We start from the raw sequence: 18,867 nt of genomic DNA, 5'->3' as shown, positions 1-18,867 counted from the left end.
CATGGGAGCGTGTCAAAAAGGTTAAATTGCTTGGTATTCAGGATGAGCTAATAAATTGGATTGGACATTGGCTTCATGGGAGAAGCCAGAAAATGGTAGTAGATGGCTGCCCCTCTGTGAGGCCTGTGACTAGTAGCGTGCTGCAGGAATTAGTGCTGGGTCCTTAGTTGTTTGTCACCTAGATCAATGATATGGATGATGATATGGTTAACGAATCAGCAAATTTGTGGATGACTTCAAATATGGGGGCATCAAAGCCAGCTGGAAAAACGGACTGAAAAAATGGCATACGTGATTTATGTGAGATTTTGCACTTTGGGAGGACCAACCAGGGTAAGTCTTACACAGTGAACACTGAGAAGTATGGTAGGCCAAAGCGATATGATAATGCAGGTCCATAATTCATTGAAAGTGGTGTCAGTTTGGGAGGACCTACCAGGGTAGTACTTACACAGTGAGCAGTAAGGCGCTGAGGAGTGCAGTGGAGCTGAGGGTTCTGGGACAGATCAATAATTCCTTAAGGGTGGTGTCATAGGTGTGTAGAATTGAAAAGAGAGCTTTTGGCACATTCGATGTATTGAGTACAGGAGTTGGGATGTTATGTTGAAGTTGTACAAAACATTGGTAATGTCTAATTTGGAATATTGTGTGCAGATCTGTCACCTACCTACAGAAAAGATGTCAAGAAGATTGCCGGAACACAAAGAAAATTTACATGATGTTGCCAGGACTTGAGGACCTGAGTTGTAGGGAAAGGTTGAACAAGATAGGACTTGATTCCTTACAGATAGGAGAATAAGGGGAGATTTGATAGTATTCAAAATTATGAGGGACATATTTAGGGTAAATGCACGCAGGCTTTTTCCACTGAGGTCATGGTTTAAGGGTGAAAGGTAAAAAGCTGAAGTGGAACTTATACATTCTGAAGGCGGCAAGAGTGTTGAATGAGATGCCAGAGGAAGTGAAGAATGTGGGTTCACTTTCAACATTTAAGAGAAATTTGGACATTAATCTATGACTCTGAAGTAAGTTACCGGAAGCACAGACCATTGTCTAAAGACAATTTAAACAGCTCTTGTTTAATAGCTTCTATGTGCAGTCAGAAGGCAAACTATAAGTGTCAGCAGATGGGTTATGATGGACAGCACACAAAGGAACTATCAAAAGAACAGACAGACAGATGCATGCACAGGTACAGAATGACAAGAGATTTAGAACTAGGATAAGATGTTTGGTGCAGATAAGATGATTGTGATAAAACTGATGGGAAAAAAAGCATTTCCTTTGAAGCTGATTTTTTTGAATGTCCCATCACAACTCTTCCCTGTCCTTCAGTTCCTCCAAATCACCACACAACAGCATCTTAGTTCTCCTTCAGCATTCAGGACTTTTCTATCACACTGCAGGAAGCCTTCCTTTCCTATATTCCATTCCACTTCTTCACAGTAAATCTCTTGCTGTTTTATCAAATAGCTGAACTGTGGGCTTTGCTTGGCCAATAACTGGTCTTTTGCTGAGATAGCAAAACCTAACTGTGTTATCTAGCACCAAAAGACCATTTAGACAATATCCTGAATGAAAGTTTCCAAGTGCATTTAGTAGATAGAATATAACAACAGATGGATAATGACAGACAGCACTCTCAAGAGGACCGACAGACAGATGCATTCCAAGGCGCAGAATGGAAGGGGATTTGGAACTAGGATAAGATATTAGGTGCAGTGAAGATGACAGTAACATGAAAGACACATACCATTCCAAATGACCAATCAAATATAAAGCAATAAAACTTATATGATAATAGTGCATGATCTAAACAGAAGCCTTCATCAGTAATATTAACCTGACTGGAAAAAGGAGATGTTTACAACTACAAATAAAAACATAAACCATATTAGGTTCTAGGGATTATTTTTTATTTATTTAACAATACAGCATGGAGTAGGCCCTTCAAGGCATGTCACCCAAGTAACTCCACAACCCTGATTAACCCTAACCTAATCCTGGCACAATTTACAATGACCAATTAACCTACCCTGTACATCTTTGGACTGTGGGAGGGAACCAGAGCACCCGGGGAAAACTCACGCATTCCATAGGGAGGACACACAGAAAATCCTTACAGAATGGCACCGGAACTGAACTCCAAACTGCAGAATACCCTGGGCTGTAATAGTGTCATACTAACTGATGCTAATCGTGTGAATCTGGACACTCAAAGTTTGCACAGTTGAACAGTGGGAGCTTCAATAATTCTACAAATCAATCCTATGGAGCTGTGTTTTTTTATCCTGGAACAATCACTCAAACATTTGAACAAAAACAAAAACCTGAATCCCAAATACCAATTTCTAATAAAGAAGAAGAAATTAATATCAAACTTCAAAAACATAAAGATTTTTTGTACCATTTTACTTCTTAATCTATGGTATTTATTCAATATTTCACAGTATGTTTTAAATGCAATTTTTCATTAATTTTACCCAGATTCTTTGAACAATATTGCAACAAGGATGTTTTAACTCAAGTGGCTGTAATGATCAGGCATCAAGCATTCATCACCATCAAGAATCTCCCTCCACGCCACATCCATTAACATCACCACCTCCATCTCCACAACAAAATAACATTTGTATTTCCAGTATGAGCCATCCCTGTTGACTACTACTGGATAATTAGTGGCAATCATTGTTGCATAGTTGCTAGGCTGCTGCAGTTTCATGACTATTTAAACTTATCACAGTCCAAAAGATTTTCTTTTTTTTCCCATCATACAAAAGTACAAAGTAGTTTAAGCTCAAGGTCGACATTATAATGTTATCACACAAACCCATACATCTTTCATTAAGAGTATAACCTCACATTTTTCCCAAAAACTAACATATTTATTTTTATTTGAGATGCAGCATGGTAACATACCCTTCTGGGGCCTTTCTGACCTGAAGAGCCCATGCTGCTCAATTATATCCATGTACCAATTAACCTACTGACTCACATGTCTTTGGAACTTGGGAAGAAACTAGAGCATTCAGAGGAAACCCACGCTGGTATGGGAAGAACATTCAAACTCCTTACAGAGATCAACGGAATTGAACTCTCTTCGCTTTTGCTGAATTGGCATTATGCCAACAGCTATGCTACTGTACCACTCTTCTTATTCATGAACACCTTGTTCACTTTGCACCCAATATTAAAAAAAGAACATACAACTGTTTCATAGTTCACCCAGGTATTCTGAATATCAGCAGAAAGGCTGTAGATTGGCTTGCAGGTAACAGTATCTATCACGCGTGCTAAGGAATTCAGACACAAAACATACTCTATAAAAACTCAGCTATGGTCAAAATGCATCTACCTCCATTTAAAGTCATAGAGTTATTGTCACAGAAAGATTCAGCACAAAAACAGACCTTCATTCCAATAAGTCCACACTGACTACTAAGCAGACATTAACACTAATCCTACATTAACCCTTTCTACGCTCCCCACCTTCCCAGCAACTCCTCTCAGGTTCTGCCACTTACCTACACTCGAGGAATAATTTACAGAGGTTAATTAACCTATCAATATCCATGCTGTACATGCAGAAGTAACCTGGGTACCTGGAATAAACCTACAAGATCACAGGGACAACAAGCACACATTACTGAGTCAGGAAATCAGGAATGAACTCAGACTATGTGAAACAACCATCTACTAGTTGTGCCACCGTGCCCAGAGTGAGTTACCATTCACACATAATCGGTGCCAGAGAGTAATAAAATCCCGGACAATATACCTGATCTTTTCATAATGTGCTTTATTATCCATTACAAAATTGATTTTCTATCCATTTAATGGGCCATTGAATTATCCAGGACTGTTTTCCTCAGTTGGCTCATGTGATTAACACTCATGGGAGGCTTGAGAATATTACCCCTTTTTGTTCTCTCAAACAGCATGTGACACAGGTGATAAATATCTTCAAGTATGATGAACAAATTGATGTTCCCATTTCACCTTCCAGGACATTGAATTTTGGCATACTATTACTAATTTAGCTAATTTCTGCATTGCTCTGAGAAACATGAAAAAGCAAAAAAAAAAGAGAAAACTTTCTTATAGCAGAAGTTCATATTATTTCTGAGCTGATTCCAATCTTCGCTTGCTTTGTTCTGTGACAGCTCTCTTAAAATTTTTAATGAAGGAAGATATCCATCCGAACATTACTTCTGAGTCTCGATCTTGTGGTTCTCCAAATCTAACCTATCAAAACAGCAGGAGAAACAGATTCAAGCTTCATGCCAAGAGAATGCTCACATAGAAATGAAACAAAAATGCCTCTAGTAATATTACCAAGATGTCATTGTAGAGTGTCTTCATTTCATCACATTGTTTATTCAACTGTGACAATTCATCTTCATATTTTTGAATTATAGACTGAAAACAAAATGAGAAAGAAATTGTTTTTAATCTCAAAGCATTTCACTGTCAAGTTTTCAGAAAGCTAGATGGAAAGGCTTCTCAATATAACCAAATTCATTTTTTATTTCATTTCTTTGTTGGCTTAATTGCCTTACGAATCAAAGCATTCCTTACTTTCTCAGATTAATCTGTCAAAGATGTGTTCATTCAGCTAATGTTTTGTTGGAACCTCAGATCTGATGCTACTCCCACCTTGAACTCATTATTAATATGCACATCTCAATTCTTCTCTTTTTCCTAGTGCCACGTGTTCATCCTCCGTGACTCCTGCCAAGCCTTTATGTAAGAATAGCATAAAGTGGCAGTGCCAGTATTAATTGAAAAAATAGCATTGTGCAATATCTGGATAAATATCTTATTACAAGACACTGGACTCTTGCACAGTGTATACTTTCTTGCACTCCTCATGCTAAAACAGAAGTGTCCTTCATGCTTTTAGATGGAAATGATCATAAATCAAAACAGATAGTTGCATGACAGTGTCTGAAGCCAGTTTCAACCACACCATCAAATTCTCCAGCATTTCTGTAATCTGAGTTATATCATTACAATAAAGAGTATGAGGAAGGGAGCAATATCTGTGGTACTACACTGATGGGGGGGTGGAACAAAGAAAGGCTCTGATACAATATCCTCTGTAACAGGTCTGTGTCAAAGACCGGGATGTTGCTTCAGAGAATGACTAAATATAAAAAGGATTTTAAGGATTATGAGAGAAGACTTTAGTAAGACCTGAAGGCAGTTTCAGCAACTGAATTGTTGACATTGATCAATGTCTCAGTATTTCAAAGCTGAACCCGAAGAAAATTAATATAGGAGTAACAGGCTCTTGATGGTTTGAGATACAAAACATAGTTTGCTCTGTATCATACCCTAAGCTAACAGAATCATAATGGAGAAAAATATTGCTATTCTATAATATCAGTCATGACCTCAGGACATCCCTAAGCACTTCACAGACAATGAAATACCTTTCGAAGTGTGGTCACAGTTGCAAAATAGCAAGTGTGGAACTGAATGGCTTACAGCATGCAGTCGTGAACTTCTATATGGTAATCACCAGGTAATCTGCTTTAGTGATTTTGACAGAGAGATAAATATTATAGACAGATTGCAGGAAAGGACACCACTGATATTAACATTGCATTTCATCTTGATATGAAAGTTGAACATTAGCAGCCTATTCATTAATAGAAATAACACGAAAATCATGTTCACTGAAGTTTTCCCTTATGTGTCATAAAAAGATCATTAATGACATCAAATAGTACATTGTTTATGATTCCACATTTAAAAATCCCTTTTAAGTACATTATTCCCCTTAGTTCAAGATTATATTTGATAAAGCTCCTAAATTCAATATTTTTTCTAATGTTGCAGTGCAGATATTATAAATCATACACCTTTCTCCTGAAGTTACCTTTAGTTCATTGTAGAACTGCCAGTCTGAGCTGTTCTTGTTCTTTGGCTTGAGTGTCTTTTTATGTAGAATGATTTTTGCCATCTCATTCTTTAAAACTATAGTGCAAAAACATGACATCAGTTATTCTTATTTAGGGATTCATAACAAAACAGCTAAAACAAAATTGCCAGAACAGTGAATATAATAGTTTGACCAATTAGAAATTTACTTGGTCTGCCTTGGTGATACAATTCCATTCTCTGCTGTTGTGCACCAAGTGAGGTATTGCAACAATGCACCCAGCTGTTCTCCTAAGGCTCCAGTAAGGCATTCATATAAAGCAAATAAGGGAACAGTGATGCATACAGCACTGCACCTCATTAAATGCCTTCAATTAAATATGAATTAGTCTGTGCAATCAGACATGAACAAGTACAGTGGAAATTGTTGGGTTCTGATGCTTTTGATGCTAGAGGCATAAACCTGTTGCTTCACAATTGTTGTAATAAGCACTAAAAGAATAAAGAGTTGGAAACAGACTGTAACAGAGGTCCAGTACGGGAAGGGAAAGAATTAGCAAAGATGGCAGGACAATATTGTCAGTTCTTTTTATACCACAGGTAAAAGACATTCCATTCAAATTTGTAGATAAGAGTTAATCAGATAGTCCCTATTCAAATAATGCAATACCAAGCTTCCAGAATCATACAAATGTCACTAATAGGGGACAAATTGAACAAGTGTATATACATGCACTGCCAACCAGGAAAGATACTAAACAGTTATATGTATAGTTATAGGTATTTATATACAATACAAGCAAACGATTAACTACTCTACTACAAAGTTAATGACAATTAAACAGTCTGATCCAACAATCCCTCCCCCCCATTCTAAATCATCCATTTAACATCACATCATCTGAAATTTCAGAGGCAGAAGAACTACATTAAATATAAAACAATCAAAAGCTACTGAAGTTATGGAAATATCAAATGGTCTATATTCTTCAAAGTATTCATAGAATTACATCATGGCTTGGCAGATTCGTTGGCACACTCATGTGAGTTTGAACTATTCAATCTCTTATGCACTCTTATGCAAGTAAAAGGATGTAAATTATGATCAGGTATAACAGGATACATATAAGAACTCATAATATGGAGTAACCCCAGGTTCCAAGACTTGGATGAATCCAGTCGAAGAAATCTCATCCATCAGATTGATGTATTTTGCCTGCTTCTTTAAAACTATGATCAGGCAAACCAGTTTTGTCCTTAGACTCATCAGGTATGTAAGTAGAACACTCCTTGCCTTTAACTGCGCATGATTCCACCCCCCCCCCCCCCCCGCCGAACTGCTAAGAGAAGATCTAATGCCATTTGATTTAAAGAACCATCTTACACACAGTGACTATTTCTGTTGTTACATTTCCCAAGGCATCAGCAGTGTCATTGCTTACTGTACCTAAAGCTGCAGCAACATTTTTAATCTCTTTTATACTCCTTGCAACACCATAAAATGAGAATAAAGTTGATGCAAAATCAGCTGGGGGTGGGGGGGTGTAAAAGGTAAAGTCTGCATAGTGTCATAGCAGGAAAAACATAATCCTAACTGATTATACAGACGGGAGGGATAGTCACCACTTCCACACATTAAAGTATGTATTGATCGACGAACTTAGACCATTCCTTACTAATCAACAGGAGCCTTGTTCAATTGTAATATTTTTTCCTGATGGATATCATCAATGAAAATTCCAGAGTCATTACCTCATTTAATGTAAAGTGCAATTGCATGAACTTTACCCTGCTGCAATGGCACCTTCTGAACTCTCGCAGAAGGTAGCTTCTGTAGTGAAAACACAACAAGATTTAATAGCTTTGTCATGAACATTGGATGCAGATACAGAGATAACCCAGGATAAGACACAAGTATGACCACATATATGATACCCCTAAATCATGCTGATAAATGATCCCGTTTAAGATGCTATGTGGGGAGCATGACCATTGTATATTTATGTCTCCCATGAGTATAAAGTCGACATCACGATTGCTGAAATATCCAAGAATTTTTTGTTCTGGATCTGCAGGAATCCCTTGCATTGATGAATATTTTGAAGTGCGTGATATACGTCAACATACCCAAAAGCTAAAGGCATTAACAACATCAACAAATTAATGTGATATGCACATGTATATACTATGAGTTATCTCAACTGGCACATTGTGAATCGGTAAAATAGGCAAAATTATAACAACAAATAATAGTGGAATAAGCTTCCTAATGCCTAGTTGCTGTAGGCAATGTTCAAAGTATTCTGGCTGGTTAGTGATCTACTCACTGTAGCCCAGCTGCATAAGTACTGTGCCAGAGTTTAATAGCACATTAACCACAGAGTATGTTTTCCCTTGTCAAGTAGCACTTCAGCTCGCCTGCAGTGGCTGGCGTGTATCCACTAACTTTTACTACCAAATTAGTAATTATTGGCACTTGATAAGGACCTTCTCATCGCGCTCTCAGTGGTCCCTTATGTGGTTTCTTAATCAGGACCCATTCACCAGGAATCAGGGTGTGTCCTCCTGTAGACGTACTTCAAGTATCAGAAGCCTGCCGAGAAGTACATCATGGGTTAATTTCACACAATAGTTGACTAGACTGTCTGCCATAAAGTGTATATCAGCCTCTGTGAGATCCATGGTTCCTGGGACACCCTGATACCACCTTGAACGGACTTAGTTTAGTTTTCTTGTTTAGCATTGCTCTGATGCTCCATAAGAAGTGTTGTAGACTACAGCATGGCTTCCTCGTGAGACTTCAATTACTATTTGATGCTTTCATTTATTCATTCATTCGACTTATGTTGATGACTCTGGGTGACATGAACAATGAAAACACCATTCAATGTTCAGTATTCAACTTAGTTCCTGACAAAAACTCCAGTGAAACATATTCCTTGTCAGAGACGAGATGACGTGGCAATCCCCAGTCCAACTTTGTTTCCATTCTTTCAGTTGTCAGGTTCGCTGCATATGTTGTCAGCTCTTCTTCCAATTCTTTGACTTTTTAAACTTATTTTTCTTGTTTTTGTCTACCTTTTTCTCAATTTCATCCACAAACATATTTCCATGGCTTTACATGGTAGCCGTTTTGAAGTGGCTTTTAATACATTTTAAAACAGCAACTTCTGACGTCAATTGTGCAACATTCATGAGTTCTTATACTAATTGTCAATTCTTGATTGGGGTCCCTACAGCAATAAGAAATCCTTATTGTCTCCATAAGTTTCAAAAATCATGACCTCCTAAAGCATATTGAGAGTCAGGGTAGATATTAGCTGATCTTATTTCTTCCACCTTACAGGCTTCTATCAGAGTTTTTATTTCTGACTGTTGGACAGGAGCCATGCTTCCTGACGCTAGAACTTCTGTTCCAGAAACAACCGTTGGAATTCCCCACTCAGTCATTGAGGAGCCATCAGTGTATAATCCCTTGGCAGAGTAGTAACTAGCTGTCGGTTTCCATGCTCTTGAGTTAAGACTGCCAACATGCATTTCTTTTTGACATACAGAGTAAATGGCTTACCTGTAGCAGGGATTCTTAATGCAGGAGCAGTACAAAATGTCACCTTTAAAGTTTGAAACACCTTCAGTTGTTCTTTCAGATTGGTGAGTGGTTGGGCAGCAGTTGATAGTTCCGCCACAGGGGTTAACTTGAGCAGCAATGAACATAGAACATAGAAATCTATAGCACATTACAGGCCCTCTGGCTCACAATGTTGTGCCGACAATGTAACCTACTCTAGAAACTGCCTAGATTTACCCTACCACATAGCCCTGTTTTTCTAAGCTCCATGTTCCTATCTCTTAAAAGACCCTATTGTATCCACATCCTCCACTGTCGCTGGCAGTGCTTTCCACGTACTCTGTGTGAAAAACTTACCACTGACATCCCCTCTGTACATGCTTCCAAGCATCTTAAAACAATGCCCCTTCCTGTTTAATCCAACAGAACTGTCCATATACAGTGCTACTTAAGATTAATTCTTCCCTTCCATCGCTCAGCCAGAGGGAGCTCTGCGGAAGAGTAACATTGTTTTTGTAAGAAAGTACGCTCTTGCAACTTGCTCCCAGTTCATATATATGCCGGCAGTATAACCTGTATCGTGGGCCTAGGGAGGTTTCTTTGAAGTCTTATTGAATCATGCTGTTGTGCTTGCTGTTGGCATTGGGGCAGAGGAATTTCTGGAAGTTACATGCCAATGGATGCCATTTTCCATATCTAGGCACATTACTGTACTCGTACATCATATGCATGGAAAGTACATAAGCAAAATCAAAGAAACCATATAAGTATCACATTAACAGGTTTGAAATAAAATCCCATTTGCAGTGCATTGTAAACAACCTCTGGTCCAAATACTTTGTTTGGCTAGAATTTCCTCAGAACACTTGCAAATAGTGTTACAGTAACTCTGGTGTTACTACAGACAACTGTAAATCCCACATGCTCAGTTTTCCATGATGGAGGCATTTAGCAAACCTGAAGCAGTTAGAGTGAACCATGGGTTAGTGTGAAAAGTAATTGCTATGCTCCATTGTAATCTGATTTCATTGCCCTTGTTCCTTTGTCCTACTGAAACTCCATTTCATTTCAGATTCTGATAAGACATACATATCATTGGCTGAGAGGCACAAATACAATATCAAATAATACGTCAGTTGACAAGTTGTTTTAACATTTAAATGCCCGGACAGGACTGAAGTTTGCTGTGTGGGGAAGATAGCTTGGAAGAGAAGGAGATATCTAAATAAATACATTGTCTCATACCTTCACAAAATTCATGATAAAGAATGCATAAATTCAAAATATCTTGGTGGGATGTTTTGTCCAGTCTGCTTTTCAACAATGTGCAATATTTCCTGCTCTTGAGCAGATGCAGATGCGGCAGCCAGTCTGGATGTCGGAAGTTTTGAGAGAAGGGGACTTCAGTCAGGTTCACTGCCCGAGTACAAGAGGCTGCAGCAGGTCGCTACAGCAAAAAAGAACTTTGACTAGTGGTCAATCCAGACGTTGGAAGTTTTGAGTGGAGGGGGCTTCAATCAGGTCCACTGCCCAAGTACAAATGTAGCAGCAGGTCTCTACAGTGTTAAGGTGCATTTGGAATTGATGAGCAGAAGCAAATTAAAGGAAGGCAGGGGCAAGCGCAAGGGAAATAACCTAACAGAGGAAAGTCACAGTGGCCTGGTTTCTGGTACTGTCTGCCTCTGACTCAGAAGGGAGAAGAAGAAGCACACTGTGTTGATAAAGGATCGCTAGTTAGGGGAATGGACAAGAGGATCTGTCAGCGAGAACCAGATTCCAGGATGGTATGTTGCCTCCCGTGTGCCAGGTCCAGGATATCTCAGATTGAGACTTAAGCATTCTTAATTGAGAGGGTGAACAGCCAGAAGTCATGGTCCATATAGGTACCAATGACATGAGCAGCACAAATGATGAGGTTCTACGTAGAGACTTCAGGGAGTTAGGTGCGAAGTTAAAGAGCAGGACCTCTAGGGTTGTGCTCTCAGGATTGCTACCCATGTCACCTTCTAATAAGGACAGAACTAGGAAGATTATACGGTTTAATACATGGCTAAGGAATTGGAGTAGGAGGGAGGGCATAAGATCTTTCCATCATTGGCCTCTCTTCCAGGGAAGGTGGAACCTGTACAGGAGGAACATCTTGCACCTGAACTGGAAGGGAACTGATATCCTAGCCAGAAGGTTTTTTAATGCTGCATGTTGGGTTTAAACTAGAGTTGCTGGGGGATGGGAACCAGAGTGCCAGAACAGTTAGTGGAGAGGTTGTGGAGGCAGATGTTGGTAAGACCAGACAACGTCAGGAATCAAAAGGTTGAGCAAGATGCGACTAGTGTCCTGAGCTGTATCTATTTTAATGCAGGAAGTATCGTAGTAAAGGCGGATAATAATGCTGAAGATGGGGTAGCCAGTTTACAAAGAGACAATGCGTAGTGAGGAGAGGCTGTTGATGGGGCAAAATTACAGTCAACAGGATGAGTTGCAATGTAAAAGGTGGACAAGGTCCAAAAGGGTGAATACAGGACTGAAGGTGGTATATTGGAAAGTACACAGTATATGGAATAAGGTAGATGAACTTGTAGCACAGTTACAGATTGGCAGATGTTACATTGTAGGCATCACTGAATCATGGCTGGAAGAAGATTATAGCTGAGAGGTTAATGTCCAAGGATACACATTGTAACAAAAGGATAAGCAGGAAGGCAGAGGGGACAGCATTGTTATGTTGTTCAAAACTGAAATCAAATTATTAGAAAGAGGCGACTTAGGGTTGTTAGGTGTTGAACCATTGATAGAGCTAAGGAACTGCAAAAGTAAGAAGACATTGATGGGAGATGGATACAGATAGCCAATAAGGATATGGCCTACAAATTACAATGGGACAAAGATGAAGCTTGCCGAAAGGGCAATGTTACAATTGTCATGGGGGACTATCATCAACAAATTTAGATACACTATGCTCAGTCCCCTCTTCCAGATCATTAACGTATATTGTGAACAGTTGTGGGCCCAGCACCGACTCGATCCCCTCTTCCAGATCATTAACGTATATTGTGAACAGTTGTGGGCCCAGCACCGACTCAGTCTCCTCTTCCAGATCATTAACATATGTTGTGAACAGTTGTGGGCCCAGCACCGACCTTTGCACGGGTGTGGCGGTGGACAAACCCAAGTGCAGAACACAGGCGTGGAGGCAGAGTCAGGAGGTGTTATTGACATAGTGAGCATGGAATCAGTATCCAGGAGCAATGCTAGACTTAGAACTGGCAGTCCTAAGAACCGTGAAACAAGGTTACTCACATCAGAGTCAACCAATGAACTGACAGCTCCTTGTTGTGGTCAGAGGGTCTTTATCCTGCATTTTCTGATGGAAAACAGGTGTGTGTAGTTAGTGGAACAGGGGAATGATTGGAAACTAAACGAGGGGATTGGGGCCCCAATTCCTGAGGTAAATAGCAAGGTGGGGGATTGCCAGAAGGGACCATGACAGTACCCCTCCCTCAACGGGAGCCTCCAGGCGATCCTCCAGACCTGTCTGGATTGTCCTGATGAAGGTCCTGAATGACGGAAGGGTCCAGGATGAAGGAGCAACACTCTTTTGGACCGTACTCTTCCCAGTCTACCAGGTATTGGAAACCCCTGCCCCTACAGTGCACATCCAGTAGTCTTCGGACAGTGTATGCCAGATGGCTGTCGATGATACGGGCAGGTGGGGGAGTCTCAGCCGGAGGACGCAAGGGGCTGACGGAAACTGGCTTTAACTGGAAAACATGAAAAGTCTGGTGGATGCAATAGATCTTGGCAGTTTTAGGCGGACTGCTGTGGGATTGATAACACTTTCAACCTTGAATGGTCCCAGGAAGTGAGGGGCAAGTTTCCTATGCTCGTTCTTGAGTAGGATATCCTTGGATGAAAGCCACACCATCTGCCCCAGTTTGCACTCAGGCACCGGAGTCCAGTGTCAGTCGGCCGTCTTCTTATTGTGTTTTACTGATCTGAGTAGGGTCGTGTGTGTCTCCTCCCAAACCTTAAGGCACCGATCGATATGGTCCCGAACTGATAGTACTGCAATCTCCTCTTCTTGTGCGGGGATCAGCGGGGATTGGTACCCCAGGGAGCACTCGAATGGAGACCTTCCAATGGCCGAGCTCACCTGAGAGTTGTGGGCATACTCAACCCACGGGAGGTGGTCGCTCCAGGTCGATGGGTTGTTTGCCGTTACACAATGTAGCGTCACCTCCAGGTCTTGGTTGACCCATTCCGTCTGGCCGTTCGACTGGGGGTGGAAGCCAGATGACAGGCTGACCATTGCACCTAAGGCTTGACAGAAGGTCTTCCATACCTGTGAGACGAACTGGGGACCTCATTCGGAGACGATGTCTGCGGGGATTCCGTGGGGGCGAAAGACGTGACGGATGGGAAGATAGGCCATTTCTTGAGGAGAAGGGTATTTAGGGAGGGCTACAAAGTGCACCGCCTTGGAGAACTGGTCTACCAAGGTGAATATGGTGGCGTTCCTTTGTGAAGGGGGTTGACCGGTGACTAAGTCTAGGGCGATGTGTGACCAGGGACAGGTAGAGGAGGAAGTAAACCCGCAGGGGGCCGATGAGAGGCTTTGCCCCGGACACAGATGGAACAAGCTGAGACACAGGAATGGATATCCGCCTCCATGGACAACCACTAAAAGAGTTTTTTCAGGAGCGCTAGGGTCCGATCACTCCCGGGGTGGCAGGCGAACTGAGATGTGTGCCCCCATTGAAGAACCTAGGACCTGACGGAAATAGGCACATACAGGCGATCGCCGGGTCCATTGCCGGGGTCGGGGTCATCTCAGTGGGCTTCTTTTACTTCGGACTCGATCTCCCAAGTGAGGGTGGCGACCACGTAGGACGGTGGGAGGGTAGTCCCTGGGCTGGAAGTGTCCTCCTTGGAGTCAGATTGTTGGGAGAGCGCGTCCGGCTTCCTGTTCTTGGGCCCTGGATGGTATGTGAGGAAAAACTTGAACTGTCCAAAGAATAACGCCCAATGGGCCTGGCAGGAGTTCAAATGTTTGGTAGTCTGAATATACCCCAGGTTTTTATGATCAGTTCATACCACAAACGGTTGTTCTGCCCCCTCAAGCCAGTGCCTCCATTCTTCCAATGTTAGCTTGACCACCAAGAGTTCCCGATTCCCCACATCATAAATTCGCTCAGCGGGGTACAGTCGGTGAGAATAGAAGGTGCAGGGGTGAATCTTTTTGTCCAAACTTGATTGCTGGGACATGGCTGCTCCTATCCCAGTGTCAGAGGCGACCACCTTGACAATGAATTGACGGGCTGGGTCCGGTTGGACCAGGATGGGAGCGGTGGTGAACCGCCTCTTCAGGTTGCTGAATGTCGATTCAGCTTCAGAGTCCCAGCAGAAGGGGGTAGGAGGCCAGGTAAGGGGGGTCGCCACTCGACTGTAATCTCTAATAAATCAGCAGTAGAAGTTTGCAAACACCAGGAATTGTTGAAGTTGTTTGTGGGTCATGGGCCTAGGCCAGTCTTCCACTGCCGGGATCTTCTCGGGGTTTGCTCTCACCTGCCCGTTCTCGATGATATAAGCCAGGAAGCTGACCAAAGGAACGTGAAACTCATATTTCTCCACCTTCACAAATAATTGGCTTTCCCACAATCTTTGGAGGACTTGACGGACATGGTGAACATGTTCCCGGGGGGTGCTAGAAAATACCAGGATATCATCCAGGTAAACGAATACGAACCGATTAATAAAGTCTTTCAGTATGCCATTAATGAGGGCTTGAGAAACGGAAGGAGCATTGGTGAGGCTAAACGGCATGACCAAATATTCAAAGAGTCCCAGAGGTGTATACAAGGCCAGCTTTCACTCGTCCCCCTCCCTCACCCTGACTAGATGGTATGCGTTACAGAGGTCCAGCTTTGAGAAAATGGTGGCTCCATGCAGTGGTTCAAAAGCCGAACTGATGAGGGGTAAAGGGTACTTATTCTTAACTGTTATGCTGTTTAGGCCTCTGTAATCAATATAAGGACGAAGCAACCTGTCTTTATTTTCTACAAAGAAGAAACTAGCACCTACCGGGGAAGATGAAGGTCTGATAATGCCCGCATGAGGGACTCACTAATGTATTTCTCCATGGCCTCTCTCCAGTTGGGATGTTAAAAAGGCAGCTGCAAGGCCCTGGGGAGAAGAGCGGTGGCACAATCATATGGGCGGTGTGGAGGCAGGGAAAGGGCCCGTTATTTACTGAATACCAGTCCCAGGACATGGTATTCTGTGGGGACTCAGGACAAATCGAGTGGTTCCGGGACAGGCGTGGTCACGGTAGCTTCCCTGGAAGATAGGGCTGACCGCAGACAGTTGGCATGGCAAGGCTGGCTCCATTTGGCTATCCTCCTGGTAGACCAGTTGATGTGGGGATATTGTTGGTCGGCCATGGATACCCTAGAACAATTGTGGCTTGAGGTGAACAAATGAGACAGAACCGTACCTCCTCCCGATGGTTGCCGGATAGGATCAAGGTCAGGGGAGGCATACAGTGGGTAACCTGAGCTAGCAGTTTTCCGTCCAGGGCCTGGGACTCCAGGATGGTAGGTTATGTCTTTGTCCAGCAAATTGCCCTTGGCACTGGAATCCGCCAAAGTGGATAGGGACAGAGACTGTCGTTGGTAATTCATGGTAGCCGGGACCTGCATCCGAGTCTGGAGGGCTGAAGGGAATATCATCCGGCTCACCAGGATCCCATTTTCACTGGTGAGTTCCCCCTTATGGCTGCTGAGGGCAGGTATCCCAGAAATGTCCTGGCTGGCCACAATAGAAACAATTCCCAGCTCTCTACCTCTGCAGTCGTTCAGCTGGGAAGAGCTGGTTCCATCCCAGCTGCATCGGTTCCTCCCCCAGGGTGGTGGGGATGGTCGGTACAGGAGCTACACTTGGAGTGGCTGGGGAAGGGAGGCTGGCTGGGACTGATAAGGTGGACCATAGGCTTCCCCGAGGAGCGGGGCAACTGGTTCTTTCTCTCAGCCGCTCGAAGTTGATTATCTAATCTAGTGGCTACCGAGATCAGAGAGTCCAGACAGTTCGTGTCATCCCTCGCTGTCAATTCATCCTTTATCTTGTCCAAGAGGCCCTGTCGAAACACCTTCCGTAGGGCCTTGTCATTCCACCCTGGGTCTGTGGCTAAGGTTCAGAACTCAATGGAATACCTTGCTACGCTTCGCGAACCCCGACAAAGAGAATGGGTTGTTCGAAGACCTTCCTCATTTCAGCAACAAAGGAGGGGAAGGAGGAGCAAACCTCCGGTCGGTTATCCCATACCGCGGTTGCCCAAGCCAAGGCATCACCTTGTAACAGCCCCAATGATGTACACAATCTTCGATTTATCTGAAGTGTAGGTATGTGGCTGTAGCTCAAAGACCAGAGAGCATTGTAACAGGAAGGCCCAGCACCTCCCTAGGTCCCTAGTGTAGGGTTCGGGCTCAGGAACGTATGGCTCTCGCAGGGACTGTGTTGCTGATCCCAGGGGCAACGCCATCCCGAGCAGTGCATTTTGCGTAGTCAGGATTCTTGGAGGGGACGGAGGAAGAGAAGCAGAAATTCAGTCCACCAGCTCACTGACCTTCTGTACATTTGTGGACAGAGTCTGAAGATTTTCCGTGACCTCCCTAAGTAGATGGTCATGGGTGCCCAGTAGGTAGCCCTGATTGGCAAGGGCCTGTTGTATGAGATCTGTGTCCGCTGGGTTCATTATGGCCAGTTCATTCTGTTGCATGAGCATGGCAATGAATGAACCCAAGTGAAGAACATGGGCACAGAGGCGGAGTTGGGAGGCATTATTGATGTAGCGAGCGTGGAATTGGTATCTAGGAGCAATGCTAGACTTAGAACTGTCAGTCCTAAGAATCACGAAATGAGATTACTCACACCAACAAACTGGCAGCTCCTTGTTGTGATCACAGGGTCTTTATCCTGCATTTTCTGATGGAAGGCAGGTATGAATAGTTAAAAGAACCTGGGAATGACTGGAAACTAAATGAAAGGGATTGAGGCCCAGTTCCTGAGGTAAATAGCAAGGTGGGAGATTGCCAAAAGGGGCCATGACACCGACCTCTGCGGCACACCACCCACCTTTGATTTTCAACCAGAGTAACACTCATGTATCCCAATCTCTTTCTATTAGTTAACTAATTCTCTATCAATGCTAATACATCACCTCCAACTCTACGCATCCTTAACTTATGGGTAAGTCTTTTATGCAGCACCTTATCAAACACCTTCTGTAAATCCAAGTAACTAACAGCCATCTGTTCCCCTCTATTCGCTGCACTCGTTATATCCTTAAAGAACTCCAGTAAGTTTCTCAAACAGGACCTGCCTTTGCTGAATCCATGTGGCGTCTGCCTGATGGATTCATTTCTTTCCAGATGCTGCGCTACTTCTTCTTTAATGACAGCTTCAAGCATTTTCTTAACCACAGACGTCAAACTAACTGGCCTATAGTTGCCTGCCTTTTGCCTACATTCTTTTTTGAACAATGACATGACATTCGATCTCTTCTAATCCACCGGGAGCTGCACAGAGCCCAGAGAATTTTAGTAAATCATCACCAAGGCCTCTACTGCAACTTCTGCCATTTTGTTCAGTACCCTGGGATGAATTCCATCAGGACCAGGGGACTTATGTATCTTCAGGCAAACAAGTTTGCTCGGCACTGCCTCTTTAGTGATAGCTATTGCATTGAGGTCCTCAACTCCCATCGCATTCATCACATCTCTCTTTGGCATGTTTGATGTGTCCGCCATGAAGGTCGACAAAAAATAGTCATGCAAAGCCGCTACCATTTCCTCATTATCCAATATCAATTTCCCATCCTCATCCTCCAAGGGATTTACGTTAACTTTAGTCACCCTTTTCCAATTTATTTGTAATTATAAAAAATTTTACTATCCATTTTAAAATTTTGTACTAGTTTATTTTCATAGCCTAGCTTCCCTTTCTTTACAGCTTGCTTCGTGGTTCTTTGTTGCTTCTTAAAGTTTTCCCAGCCTCCCAGTTTCCTACTACTTTTGGCAACTTTGTGTGCACGAGTTTTTATATAACCATACAACCATACATTACAGCATGAAAACAGGCCATCTTGGCCCTTATAGTCCATGCTGAATGCTTACTCTCACCTAGTCCTCCGTTTCCATTCCTGTCCATATATCTATCCAATTTTACTTTAAATGACAATACCGAACCTGCCTCTACCACTTCTACTGGAAGCTCATTCCACACAGCTACCACTCTCTGAGTAAAGAAATTCCCCCTTGTGTTACCCTTAAACTTTTGCCCCTTAACTCTCAACTCCTGTCCTCTTGTTTGAATCTCCCCTACCCTCAATTGAAAAAGTGTCAACTCTATCTATCCCCTTC

At 42.7% G+C, this 18,867-nt stretch overlaps 1 protein-coding gene across 3 annotated transcripts in view; it reads right to left on the bottom strand.

Annotated features, from left to right (window-relative positions):
* Nucleotides 1–3,290: 3,290 nt before the first annotated feature.
* Nucleotides 3,291–18,867, bottom strand: part of LOC132399754 (protein diaphanous homolog 3) — a 136,728-nt gene continuing 121,151 nt past the window's right edge. For all 3 annotated transcript variants that reach the window (XM_059980465.1, XM_059980463.1, XM_059980464.1), the window contains 3 exons: nt 5,885–5,982; nt 4,336–4,419; nt 3,291–4,245 (listed from right to left, as the gene is read on the bottom strand). In XM_059980465.1, the coding sequence (XP_059836448.1) occupies nt 4,117–4,245; nt 4,336–4,419; nt 5,885–5,982 (311 nt within the window). In that variant the 3' untranslated portion in view covers nt 3,291–4,116. The remainder of the gene's footprint in view (nt 4,246–4,335; nt 4,420–5,884; nt 5,983–18,867) is intronic.

This window comes from Hypanus sabinus, chromosome 9 (assembly GCF_030144855.1).
Source record: "Hypanus sabinus isolate sHypSab1 chromosome 9, sHypSab1.hap1, whole genome shotgun sequence".
Classification (NCBI taxonomy): domain Eukaryota; kingdom Metazoa; phylum Chordata; class Chondrichthyes; order Myliobatiformes; family Dasyatidae; genus Hypanus; species Hypanus sabinus.
This window is presented reverse-complemented; position numbering and strand designations above follow the sequence as displayed.